The following is a 12,532-nucleotide window of genomic DNA, read 5'->3' on the forward strand; positions in this document are numbered from 1 at the left end:
GTTTATTGATGGTAAGGGCCGCACCATAGGCGAACTTCTGAAATGTTCAACAGGAAGCACTACCGAGGACGCAGTTTTTTACCACTTGCGCAGTGACAACGCGAATAACGACAACCAAGTGATCAATGACCCGGACGGGGTCGTAAAAGAACCTACCAACGTTATTCCGTTCGACGAAGGCGATTGTGGTGGCCAAGTCGCCAAGATCGACTCTGAATTCTCGGATCAACGTACACATACAGTATTGCGTGTCAATCTACCTGTCGCTCATGTGCGTTGCTCATTAGAATCTTGTGGATGCCGAATTACTGCTGACACCTTGGTCATGGAGCTACAACTGAAAGACCTAGAAATCCAGCGGCTTAAAGTGGCCGTCTATTCACATCGCGAAATCTAACTGGTGAACTGTAGAACCAAGTGCAAGAAGTCAAAGCTCGGTATCGTCGAGACACTCGGCAACTTGAGCGTGTACAACCCCTACTTTCTATACGAGTTTGGGTTTCAAACGACCATAGGAAATCGTCGCGGCTCAGGGCAAATGCATCAAGGACGAGCAGTTACGTCAAAAACAATCGCGGATTCTAAAAGCTGTACGGCAAGATCTCATGCCGCTTTGTTCCTCACACATGAAGGCGTAGTCTATTCAAAAAGCATCGGCAAGATTAAGTTGCTTTTTGGCCCAACGTCCTCACCAGAACCCACCCGGTATTCCCATCTAACCTGTCTAACACGGATCTCGTCCAAAATCATCGTCGTCGATGCGAATGACCATGGCAAATTGCTCGCCCAAGAGCACGTCGCCGCCTAGAACATTCAAGCGCAACGAAATGTACTTGGGGTACTGCTCGTAGCACCAATCGTCCATGATTGACACAGCAATGACCTTGTTCGACTCGCCAATGTTGAACGTGAGCTCGCCGCGCGTCTGGAGGTAGTCGCCACACCGAACGCGATTCTGAATCATCATGCCCAAACATGCCGCAAACCATGTACTGTCAATGCCAACGGCAGAGCTATCGCTCGTTGCATACCTACGTAAAACCTCGCCATGACAAAGGCCCCCAGGGCAAATTCATCAACCCAACGTACCCAATTGTGAGTGGTTGGCTCAGGTCCCCCGTACGCAATACCACGACTATCACTTGACCGCTAACGACATTTTCGAGGACTCCCACTTCAGGACTTGCAAAAGACACTTGAAGAAACCGCGTGTCGTACACGTAGCCACATCCCGTGTCACCTCCAAATCCAGGACTTCCCACAGCCAAACGAGGTCCGTTGAGCGACACGGCATACCCCCATTGAGCTCCTGGCGACTTGTCGCTCGATTGAAACTTTGCCGTTTCTCTTGCCAGCCACTTTGGAGGCGCTAGGACATTTCCCGCGCCGTCTCGAATCGCGTCGATGCGCGAAAAGAGGTAGATAGACCCTGTGTTTTCTGGAAGCACGATTGAGTTGTTGAGGTTCACTCCGGGCTGATGGTACGCCCCGATCACGGCTGTACCAACCGAGTCGTCAACGGCCACGGAAAATCCAAATTCGTCTTGCGGCCGTTTGTCGCTGGCAACAAGGCGCGACTGCAAGACCCAAAAGCACTGCAGTTTTGGAATCCCAGCACAGGGACTAAACGATGCCAGCGTCGCTTGCCGCTGAAATGCATATGCGACCCCAGCTGTGCTCGTCGAAGATTGCTCCACCGCCCAATCAAACTGAAAATCGTCAACGTTTATGTGGCCCCACAAGTCAGTGCTGGAGGCATCCACAATGCGCACGATTGCGCTTTTGCCGCGGTGCCGCGTGACATTCCACGTCACAAGACGCATCTTTTCGTCGCATCGGCCCGTTTCTCGCCGTACGGAAACCCCATCCACGAGTAGTTCGACATAGATCGTTGCGAGATTGCACCCGCCGCCAAGTCTGAACGACATCCGACTGCCCATGATCGTAAACACTTGAGACGACAGCGTTCCTTGTGGATCGTCGCCTTGAGAAGTCCCTGCGATTGCTGTCCCCGGTTCACTGTACTTTGTAGTCCTGCAATCTGCGTTGGCGAATGCGCACGTAAACGGGGACGCCCGTTGGGACACTCCAGCGCCAGGTCGACTTTCAAACGTCCCGATCCAGTACCGACCTTCGTGCTGGATCGTACCCTTGGCTGTTTCATAACTTTTGTACGAATCACCGCGTGCCATCACATTGTCACCGAAAGTCGGCTGAGCGTCGAATGCGGTCCCGGTCTTAATCCACCCAGTCAAGTCGCCTGTTTCAAAATTCCACGTGGTTGTCGTCAAGGCTGACGACGTGTACGCTCCCACAATTACGGCGTTTCCATCCAACGCGACGCTGTGTCCAAATCGGTCGGCTTGGTTACCGTCGGAAGCTGTCAGCTGTGTCTGAAACGTCCATGTGCCCAAGAGGACAGTCTCCACGACCGACACTTGACGGGTAGGGTTGGCTGCAAACCTACGGGTGCCTAAGTCAATCCCCCGTCGAAACAGCGCTTCGAGAGGGAACATACCCACTGGAGAACGCGATGCAGATGGCACAACCATTTCCGCGCCATGCAGGTACCAGCAGCGGCTGATTCGTCACTTCCGAGATGAAAGTAACACGCCATTCAAACCCCCTCACGATATCTCCCGTTCGGGACACTTCAACGTCTGGAACAAGCGCCTTTAAGACTGACACCATGTCAGCTGCGGAGATCTGATAGCTCAATGGATTCGTCGTCGTGACCCCGTTCGAAAGGGTGAATTCTCCTGCTGTCACAATGGAATCGGCGACGAGAGCTACGACCTGAACTTGCGCCGGGAGGTAATACATGTACGCAGCGCCTTTGCTCAAAAAGTCAACGTCTCGGACGCGTTGCGAGCCGTAGTTCGCTTTGGGGGCTCCGACAACAATTGCTCGTCGATTCGTCGCCACGGATGCGCCAAAGTGAAACATGCGCGTGATCGAGAGCAAGTTGTCTTGATCAACAGTGTAATCGCTCGCACGAAGGACCACAGCAGGCAGCCAACCTGTCGGTGTGAATGTGTACACAAACGCGGCTTCCAAGCCTGACGCCCCCACAACGATCAAGTTCCCATGAATTGAAACGGCATCGCGTCCAGCGTAGTTGTCCGTTATGGACACCGCTTGAGGTTCAGAGAATTCCACTTCGAACGACCACACTCGCTGCGCACTGCGTCGATACACGACTGCAGACGGTGTCGGTGGACCAGGTGATCCCACGACCAGTCGAACCGTTCCATAGGACCCATCAATTGCCACGGATGTCCCGAATCGGAGGCCTGGGGTGCACGACTGAGGAACTAGCTTTGCTTCCAACGTCCACACCCCCGAGCGCGAATTGTACACGTACACAGCACCACATTCGACACCACCCATCTTGGCGAATGGCGCACCAACTGCAGCCAAGTTGATGCCGTCGAAGAACGCGACGGATTGTCCCAGTCGACTTCCGGTTGTGACGTCGCCAGTCAATCGAGTTGAGTACGACGTGGTGCCCATTCCACCATCGCCGTTGTCGAGGATCGTGATTTGCGACCAGAACTGAGATGGAAACGTTGGCCACATGCCAGGGACACTCAAGCGGACGTTGATCGTCTCGTCAGGGTATTCGTACACGCTGTCATCCGTAGTACTCACCGAAAATGTCGACAGGACCGTTTGTGGCGGAAAAGACAATTCCCCGGAGCTTGGTCTGTAGTCCGACACCCCCAAGTAGTCGTATTGGGAGTCCACCCACACCGAGCGATATCGAGAGCTTCCGTACGATTGAGCGCGACTATGGGCAGTACCAATCATATACGGCATGATGTAGCGGCCTTTCGGCACAAGCGGGAACGGCTCCGGTCCCATGACGTCGGGGTAGTACTTGGCCCCGGGGGTATCCGCCGTCACGGTCAACATGCACAACTGTTGAAAAGGTCCAATGTACTTGAGCTCCATGGCCGGGACACGGTTTTGTCCCGCCATGTCCGTGACGGCATCGCCCGTGTCGAAGTCAATGAATTCTTGAGTTGCCCTACCATCCCCGAGTGAGCATGGGAATCGCGCTAATCGACAAACGTACGTCGATTTCATGATACAAGCGTTGCCGAGCGCCCCACATCGCTGCACAGGAATCGACACGGTGTCACCTTCCAAGACCGAGTACGTTGGACTGGAAAAACGAAAGTCCATGAACGCCATGTCAAACAAGTACGCGGCACCGCTGTTGATCGCACTGAACAACGTGTCGGCATTATATGCCCCAGCAATTGCATGGAAACCATTTCGACTGAGCGAGACGGCGTTGCCAAACATGCTAGACAAACACGTAAGTTTGAAGTACGACAGGAACTGGAGGTTTACCTGTAATACTGCTTGTTTGTTGGCCGCAGCGTCACTTGCTCCTGCCACGTTGTCCCCGTCCGAAGGAAGACGTACACGTTGCTGCGAACTATGGGCGGCACTGCCACAGCCATCGTGCACGTGATTTGTGCATTTGCTCCTAGTGACCAAAGCGGTGAGTGTGGGTGAACGGAACTTCCCGCAACGCCAGAATGAACTGCAGTACCTGTCAGCGCGGAGCCATCGACACGGAGTTTTGGAACGTCTGACGTGGACCCGGTGAACGTAATGGACCACGAATATCCTTGGTTTGCGTCCGGTCCTTGCCGCGTGACTACGAGTGCGCCTGTGTTCAAGTCGGTTTGCAATCGCTGCTGGACCACCGTAGCAGTCGCGTCGAATGGAATCGGCTTGGAGTACCTACACGCCATCGCATGTCACGACACTGCTATTCCACAAAGGTGCGATGCCGTACACAAAATCCTCTTCGTATCCATCGCTTACTTTGCGAAACCCAACCCGAAATGTCTTGCCAAGCGGCGACGACCCTGATGTCGTGATCGTCTGAATTGCTTTTCGAATGGTCAATGGCCGATTCGAGTTGAAATGTTCGTTCGCGCCGACCACGAGGACATTCTTCACAATCGCGACGCTCTGACCAAATCCATCGTCTTGCTGCGTGTCGGACCCCTGCACGACTTGCTGCAACGAAAAGAACAAGTCGGGCGAGTAGAAGATGTAGACGGCGCCACGTTGATTCCGCCACTTGGAACTCGCAGCAATCGTGGACGTTTGCATGTCGACTGCCACGGAGCTGCCAAACTTGTCACCAACCGCCAAGTCACCAGGCTGAACCACACAACACAGTCACGTCAATCACGATCAACTCGGTCGCCCTTTTTGCAAGGTACCTGGAGTTTTTGCCGGTTGATAAACACCCCGTTCACAAGCTGGAATACAAACACAGCACCGACCTTCCCTGCATATCCTGGCGCCCCAACGACAACGGTTGTGTCTGAAACCTTGACGGAATCTCCAAATCGGTCGCCTTGCGCCGACACATACGGCGACGACGTCAACTTTTGGTACTAAGCACTAGTTACATCAAGGATACAGCAAAGCACAACGTACCAATGACCACTGGACACCATTGAACTGGTACACATACGCCTCGCCTTTGGCATATCGAGCACCAGGCGCCCCGACGACTGCAAAGCTGCCTTCGAGGGATACACTGGCGCCGAATTCACTCGGTAGCGACTCGGATCCATCCGTTGGAGTCATTTTCACCACTTGTGTCCATACTCCAACGGACGGCGACGTGAAAAAGTACGCTCCACCGCACCGCGTGCCTTTGGCATTGGGCCCGTCCTCGCGAAACGACCCTTGGACCACAGATTGCATCGACACAACACCTTTGAGCCCCCCACTTGTCAACAACGAGTCATCTACCGTACGCAGAGTATGGGTAAGTGTGATCCAGCAAAGTGACGTGTACCTGGCACTAAGTCGGGGATGTTGCCTGACGAGTCGGCTAAGTCGGGCGTTGCCAACGTGATGAGAATGACGCTTCCACTGCACAACGCTGTGTACGAAGAGACTGTGATGAATTGGGCATTGACTTTTAGCAGCGCTGCGATCACCGTCTGAAGCGTGGTCTACATTGAAACATGACTAGACTTGCTGGAAGGAATACGGTACCCTGGAGGCGTCGAACGCAATGGGCGCCGATACGAGACCCAAAAACGACAACGTGAACGTCCCTCCATCAGCAATGCATGAAAGCGCTTGCTGCTCCGTGTTCCCTCGGTAGACCTAAGTGGGCGAGGTTGTCAGATGCGACGTTTCAGTGGGAGGTTTCCTACGGCAAACGGGGCGCCCACGATGGCCTGATTTCCCGTCAACGACAACGCGACACTGGTTCCAAATTGGTCTCCGAGGCGCGTGTCCTGTCCCACAAGGAGTGCCGACTGCACCCATTGCTTGTTGTACGGCACAAACACAGTTGCCGAGCCAGCGCTCTCCCCTGGTGCATTTCCAAGTGACGCACTCGAGTACACGGATGGGTTCACGCCTGCATAGTCGACTCGAATAACCGCGTCGCTGCCGAGAAGAATCGGGATATTGTTCACCAGCGTGACAGGAGTCAGCGGCGGCAGCGTGCCCAAGTTACTGAGCACCAAGCCGTAAATGGTCGGGGTGTTGATCTCAACAAACGTCACGGTCCAGGTATACCCACCAAATTTGTTTTGCGGCGATCGGGCGACCGTGACCCTTGAAACTTGACGAAGGGACTCCAGCGCTGCTTTCATAACGACGTCCGTCGCTGTCACGGGGATGTTGGCCGTTGTTTCGTCACCAAGACCCAAACGAAAGCTTCCGTAGAGCGGGGCTTGGCCTTCACGAACCGTCGTTACTGACAACAGGACTTGGTTGCCCGTCAGAAACACCGGCGATGGTTGAAGCTCGTTGATGTTGAACAGTGTGCTCGACGATGAAAACGTGATACTCCAAGTGTATCCATTTTGAATGGTCGGTTCGGATCGAGCGACACTAGAAGCACGAACGGTGAGGCCTTGGCAACGCTGAAGCGATACGTTTCGATCAACCTTCGAATGGGCAAGTTCAAATCCAAAGCGAGACGTGTGGCCATGGTGGCTGCATCCACATTGGACGGCATGTTTTGCGTCGTCATCGTGCCGTATCGAAGCGCGAATAGCCCCGCCACGACGGGTGGTTGCGTGACAACAATGGCCGACGCACTGCCTTTTCCATCTCCAATCGTGGCGCCGTTCCCCGTCAAGTAGTTCCTCGCCACAAGTGTAGGCACGTCCCCTACGAACTCACGGCGTGAACTACAAATGTAGAAATAGGAAATGCCTTTACCTTGGGTGTGGAATGTGATCGTCCATTCGTACGCATTGTTGCAGCCGCAGTATGTGTTTTGCGATCGAGACACCTCGACACTGGACGCGGCCAAGCCAAAATCCAGCTCGAGCGCAACTTCCAACTGAGCAGCATCAAAGTCCGCCGAGAGTCTCCGCGTTGGCCCGACGGCTCCGTACATGAGTGAAAAATACCCACCCACGGTTTGTCCAGGTGCGGCGCTGCTCTTCAGGAGCTATGCCAAGCATGAGTACATGAAGGTGTGCCATACACTCACTTGGACAGCATCGCGGTGAACGCATGTCGTCTGCACGTACTGCACTTCGTCAACGTACGTCGATGCACTGCCCCACGCTGTGATCTCCTGCACGTTGTACCGCTTGGCGATTGTCCCTGCCGAGCCTACGATCGCAACCGCTCCGTTCACGTCGACGCTCCACCCAGTCTTGTCCCCGCGGTTTTGGACATTGATGGGCGAATTCCGCACCTCCCACACGGCAGAATACGTCACGTTGAACATGACACTTGCCTCGACCTTCGGCGGCGTGCTAAAGTAAATCACGTATTGAAGACCCATCGTATCGATGCCCAAGTCTGTGTACGACACTCGGCCCAACGATGCTTGGATGATGCGACCTCCGGACAGCGCACCGCCTGGTGGGTTCAATTGCGTGTTTGCCGGTTGCACAGGCGGTCGGCCTGCTAATGTCGGCGTCGTCATGATGGTCCCGCCATTCAAGTTGAGGGCGGACGTGCTCGCGTAGTCGAGTTTATTCGAGACGTCGCCTGTTTCGACGCGGTACTGAAAGACTAGCTTGGTGTCGGGGCCGGCCGCGATGTACGCGGCACGCCGACGAACTGTACCCGTTGCAAGCTCGAGAAACGGTGCCCCCGTCACAGTCACCGTTGTCGTGAATGTGACTGATATTTGAATCACGCTGTTGACAGTGTACGTGCCGTTGACTGTGACGAATGAAATGTCCGTCACATATGGAGTGCTGCCTCGAATGACAATGTTGTTGTTGAAACTCAGGGATCCGGGGGTCGCGGGGTTCGGCAGCCGGTTGTTTGCTTTTACCGTGGGGTTTGTCGCCCTACCAACCAAAATCAAACTCCGTCGGCACCACCGCCTGTGTTGAATGGAGCGATTCGTACCGGTGGAGGATGGACGCACCCAGGGGCACAAACAAAGACTTGACATCAATGTACCGCAAGTCTCGAGACGTGTCGTCCTGTCCAACCGTGTATTGAAACGTGAGAACGGACGACCCACTGCCGCTGGTGTACACCGCGTCACGGTCATTGATTCCCAAGTCCAACTTGAGCACAGGCTGTCCGGTCACGACCACGTTTTCCGTGTACGACACTTGAATCGTGATCAAGTCGCCGCGAAAGTACGTCCCGTCAGGTGTTGTAGCCTGGACGTTGGTGATTTGAGGCGTGCGAGAAGTGTCGATTTTGAGTCCCACGCCAAGAGTTTGTGGAGTCGGCAACGCCAAGTCCATGTTGGTGGTTGGGTTGGTGGTCAGCCGCTTGATCGTGGCTTGATTGAAATTCAACGACAACGAATTGGTGTTGGCATACATGAGGTCGGGCGTCATGTCGCCAGGTTGGACGATGTACCGGAAGATCAGCTGCGTTCGGTCGGCTCCGTAGCCAAAGAAGCGCGCCACGGCCCCCGCCCGACCAGTGGCCATGCTCAAGAGCGGGACTTTGTCTGGAAAGACATCCGGGGATGGATCCACGTGCACCTTTTTGCTCGCTACCACCAAGATGTCGATGACGTCGCCAACCACAAAGCAGTTGGAGTTGATCGTTGGGGCAGTCGTAATCGCCGCGACGGATTGAACGAACGGCGCGACCGTGCTGATTGAAATACCAGTGGGTTGGAGAGTCAGCCCTGTGCAGTCGAGGTTGACAGCGACAAAGTTTGCATTTACAATCGAACATGGAGCTGCTCCTTGGCAAGAAAAAGGCGCAGGCGACGCAATGTCCAAGCTCGGCGTCGCGTCGTTGGCGCGAACAACGTACAAAAACACCAAGGTCGATGTGCCGGACCCTGACGCGTACTGAATGTTCTGGGTTTGTAAGCTCAACTGAACGCTCCCAATCACTTGGACAACATCGGAGAACGTGACGGAGATCTGGAGCACTTGGTTCAAACCGTAGTCGTCGGCAGGCAAATCACACGCAAATCCCGTGACAGTTGTGATGAAGGCCGAGTTCGGGTCGATGACAACGGGGCCATTCAAGATATTTGAAGGCCATGGAAGCGACAGGTCGGCAGCTAAGGAAGGCGCCGCTGACTTTTTTCGAATCGTGCCTCCGTTGAGACTAAGGGCCGACGCTGCGCTGTATGCCAAGGCCTGCGTGTTATCGCCCAACAGGACTTGGTACGTAAAGACCAACGTGGCGGTATTGCTTCCACTTGTGTAAATGGCTCGTCTGTTCGTGTTGAGTGTCAGTCGCGGCGGTCCACCGCTGACGACGACGTCGGACGAAAACGTGATGCTGATGGCCACCGAGTCTCCCCGGGTTTTCGTCCCCGCTGCAGAAAATACGACGCTTTGAATCGTGGGCGTCCGACCATCGATCACGATCGCACTTTGATCAGCCAACGATTTGGCGGCGATTGTCACGGCCGCAAGCGACGGATTCACATCCGAGATGGCTCGTCCAACACTGACAAAGCGGCGAATCGAGCCTCCGTTCAACAGCAGCGAGTTGTCTGTCGCGTAATTCAAGTCCAAGCTCCAGTCGCCCGCGCCAACCGTGTAGAGAAACGTCAATTGGTTGGTGCCACTGCCACTCGTGTAGATCGCGTTCTGGGTCGTGTCCAACAAAAGCAGTGGAATGCCGGTCACGACAACGGGATTTGTGAACGGTATAATGATTGTGACGACATCACCAGGAGCGTAAACGCCGGCAGCACTAGTCGTCGTGATACCCACGTTCGCATCCACGGTGACGACAGTCGAGTCGATGGCAATGGGGCAAAGCGACGGGAGCATTTGAAGTACATTCACAGGCATCGTGACGTCGGCCACTTGGTTTGGGGTCGTACCAGCGCGGCGCAAGGCCGCTCCATTCAAACTCACACTTGCCGTCACGTCCAAGAGCGCCGATGTCAACGTGTCCGCCAGACCGACGGTGTACCGAAACAAAAGGACTCGCGACTGATTGCCCGAAATGTACGTGGCAACTTGTGGGGCAATTACATTCAGGGACAATGTGGGCACGGGGACTGGCGCAGCAGGCTCGCCCAAGATAGCCACGGGGGCCGAAAACGTGACGGCAAGAATTAAGTCTTGCCCTGGGCCATATGTGCCTGCTACTGTTGAGCCACCACACCCCACCGACACAACGGATGGTACTGTCGAGTCTACCGCCACAACAGGGAGCATACCCCCTGTCGTTGGATCGGGCAAAATGATCGACGCTCCGTTCCCAATTCGATCGTTGATGGAACCAGCGACCAAAACAAGCGACTGCGTGTTGATGTAGTTGAGTGCACCGGTTGAGTGGCCCACCGAGATGCCGTAGGTAAACAAGAGCGTGCGGGTCCACGTCAGCAGCGTTGTGCATCGCCCCGTCGCGTCAGCGCCGCTGTTAAGCATCAATTGCACATCGCCTGTGGCAAGTACTTCTTGCGAAAACGTAACGCTGATCACGAGGTCGGTGCCCGACCCGTACCTACCGTCGGACAGCGTGAGCACCAGTACTTGTCAACAACAGGACAGTTCGTACGGCGACGTGAACAGCGATGGCAGGAGGGTTACGCTCACGACGGCCGCCGGCACCGGGTTGACGGTCGAGAGAATGAGAGTGTTGTACAACGCCAAGCTGGGCACCATTGACACAGTCACAAGCGCTAAGTTCTCCGTCACAATCACGTTTGCTCCCCGGTCCTACAAATTTGGCTACCATGGCTGCTTCGAACCCGTCCAACGTACCCGCAGTTCGAGAATAGGTTGCTTGTAAATGGGCTGTCCATCTACCACGCACAACCTGAATGAACAAGCAGCCCTACGATCGAGAAGGTACCAGCAATGGCACTCTGGGGAGGTTGGACCACTGCCAGAGAAAAGAGTGTCCCAATGTACACGTTGAACGATGGACCGACGATGAATAAGTCTGTCTCGACAAAGATGCCGCGGGCATCGGGGGTCTTCACAGCAAATCGAAGCTCGTAGTTGTTGCCAGCGGCATCGATGCGCAAGTTTTTGAAGCTTGCCACGCCATCGATCACGTTGGCCCTTGTCTCAGCCACGGGAAGCAACGTGCCCTTGGACGGGTTGGAGTAAATTGTTGCAACGACGAGCATGTTGGCCTGCGTGCCAAGAACGTTCAAGCCAGCGTCGATCAATGTGATCGTGGGCTGGATCGCGAACGCTTCGCCGCCAAACGCAGCAATCGGGTGCTCCGAAATCAACATCTACAGCGAGCGGCAACACATGAGGTTGGGACGGTCGAATTCGCGGCTTACAGTTTTCGCAGGACCAATCGAGACTGTAAACGGAAACGTGTCGAACGTGCTGCCGCCGGGAAGGGTCACGGCATTGTCGGCCCGGAATCGAAGCACGTAGGGGCCACCGGCTTTGTTGATCTTCAAGTCGAAGAACTTGCCCAGTCCTTGATATATCCACACAGTGTACGACGTGGACGGCGTCAGGATCCCGCCGACGGGGTTGGAAAGAATCGACACAGATACAGTGCCTTGGTTGACCGTGTTCACGATGTTCCCACCTCGGTCGACGATCGACACCACTGGTTGCGGCAGGAATGGCGTGCCGCCTTGTGCTGTCCCGATGTACGTGTACATGCTCAGCTTGAAAGGAGGGCCAAGAAGAATGTCAAACGGCGATGATTCGGTTTGAAGACCATGAAAGAGCGATGCAAATTGCAGTGTGTATCCGCTCCCGACGAGGTTGATGGACAGACCAGTGCACGTGGCAACTCCCGTAACAATGGGAAAGGAGAGCCCCGTCACGCCAGAGAGCTGTCCAAACGTGGACGGATTCGACGCGATGGCGACGGTAACCGAGCCAATGTTGACCGAAGTCAGGACAAGCCCGGCGTCGTCGATGAGTTGGAGAACTGGCGGTGGGTTGAATGCATCGCCGGCTGTGATAGTAGTTGGTTGGGAGATCACGATCAAGCTATTGGCATGGACGGACTCCAGTGCGACGGCCACGACGATCCATATCCATCGCACGGCGCGCAGGAAGGGTGTCATGGTGCTCGACGGCACAACGCGGTCGCAAGGAAACCGTGCGAGGATCGCGTCCGTTACGAAACGGCACCCACT

The 12,532-nt window shown here is 55.1% G+C and overlaps 1 protein-coding gene across 2 annotated transcripts; it reads right to left on the bottom strand.

Moving 5' to 3' along the window:
• Positions 1-544: 544 nt before the first annotated feature.
• On the bottom strand, positions 545-12,509 carry H310_01558. Of its 2 annotated transcripts, XM_008864691.1 has the most exons (21): positions 11,711-12,460; positions 11,269-11,659; positions 11,178-11,218; positions 10,972-11,132; positions 8,380-10,917; positions 7,502-8,318; positions 7,225-7,459; positions 6,948-7,173; positions 6,204-6,891; positions 6,040-6,153; positions 5,837-5,996; positions 5,470-5,786; positions 5,250-5,426; positions 4,814-5,187; positions 4,565-4,758; positions 4,360-4,498; positions 4,079-4,312; positions 2,519-4,030; positions 1,090-2,463; positions 703-1,031; positions 545-639 (listed from the first exon to the last, which is right to left on the bottom strand). In XM_008864691.1, the coding sequence occupies exons 1-20, from the start codon at positions 12,458-12,460 to the stop codon at positions 725-727; spliced, it is 10,749 nt and encodes a 3,582-aa protein (XP_008862913.1). In that variant the 3' UTR covers positions 545-639; positions 703-724. The 2 variants fall into 2 exon arrangements, with proteins under 2 accessions (XP_008862913.1, XP_008862912.1); XM_008864690.1 differs by having other exon boundaries at positions 545-1,031; positions 11,711-12,509.
• Positions 12,510-12,532: the final 23 nt, after the last annotated feature.

The sequence above is a fragment of the Aphanomyces invadans genome (assembly GCF_000520115.1).
Source record: "Aphanomyces invadans strain NJM9701 unplaced genomic scaffold supercont1.2, whole genome shotgun sequence".
NCBI classification, from domain to species: Eukaryota; Oomycota; class Saprolegniomycetes; order Saprolegniales; family Verrucalvaceae; genus Aphanomyces; species Aphanomyces invadans.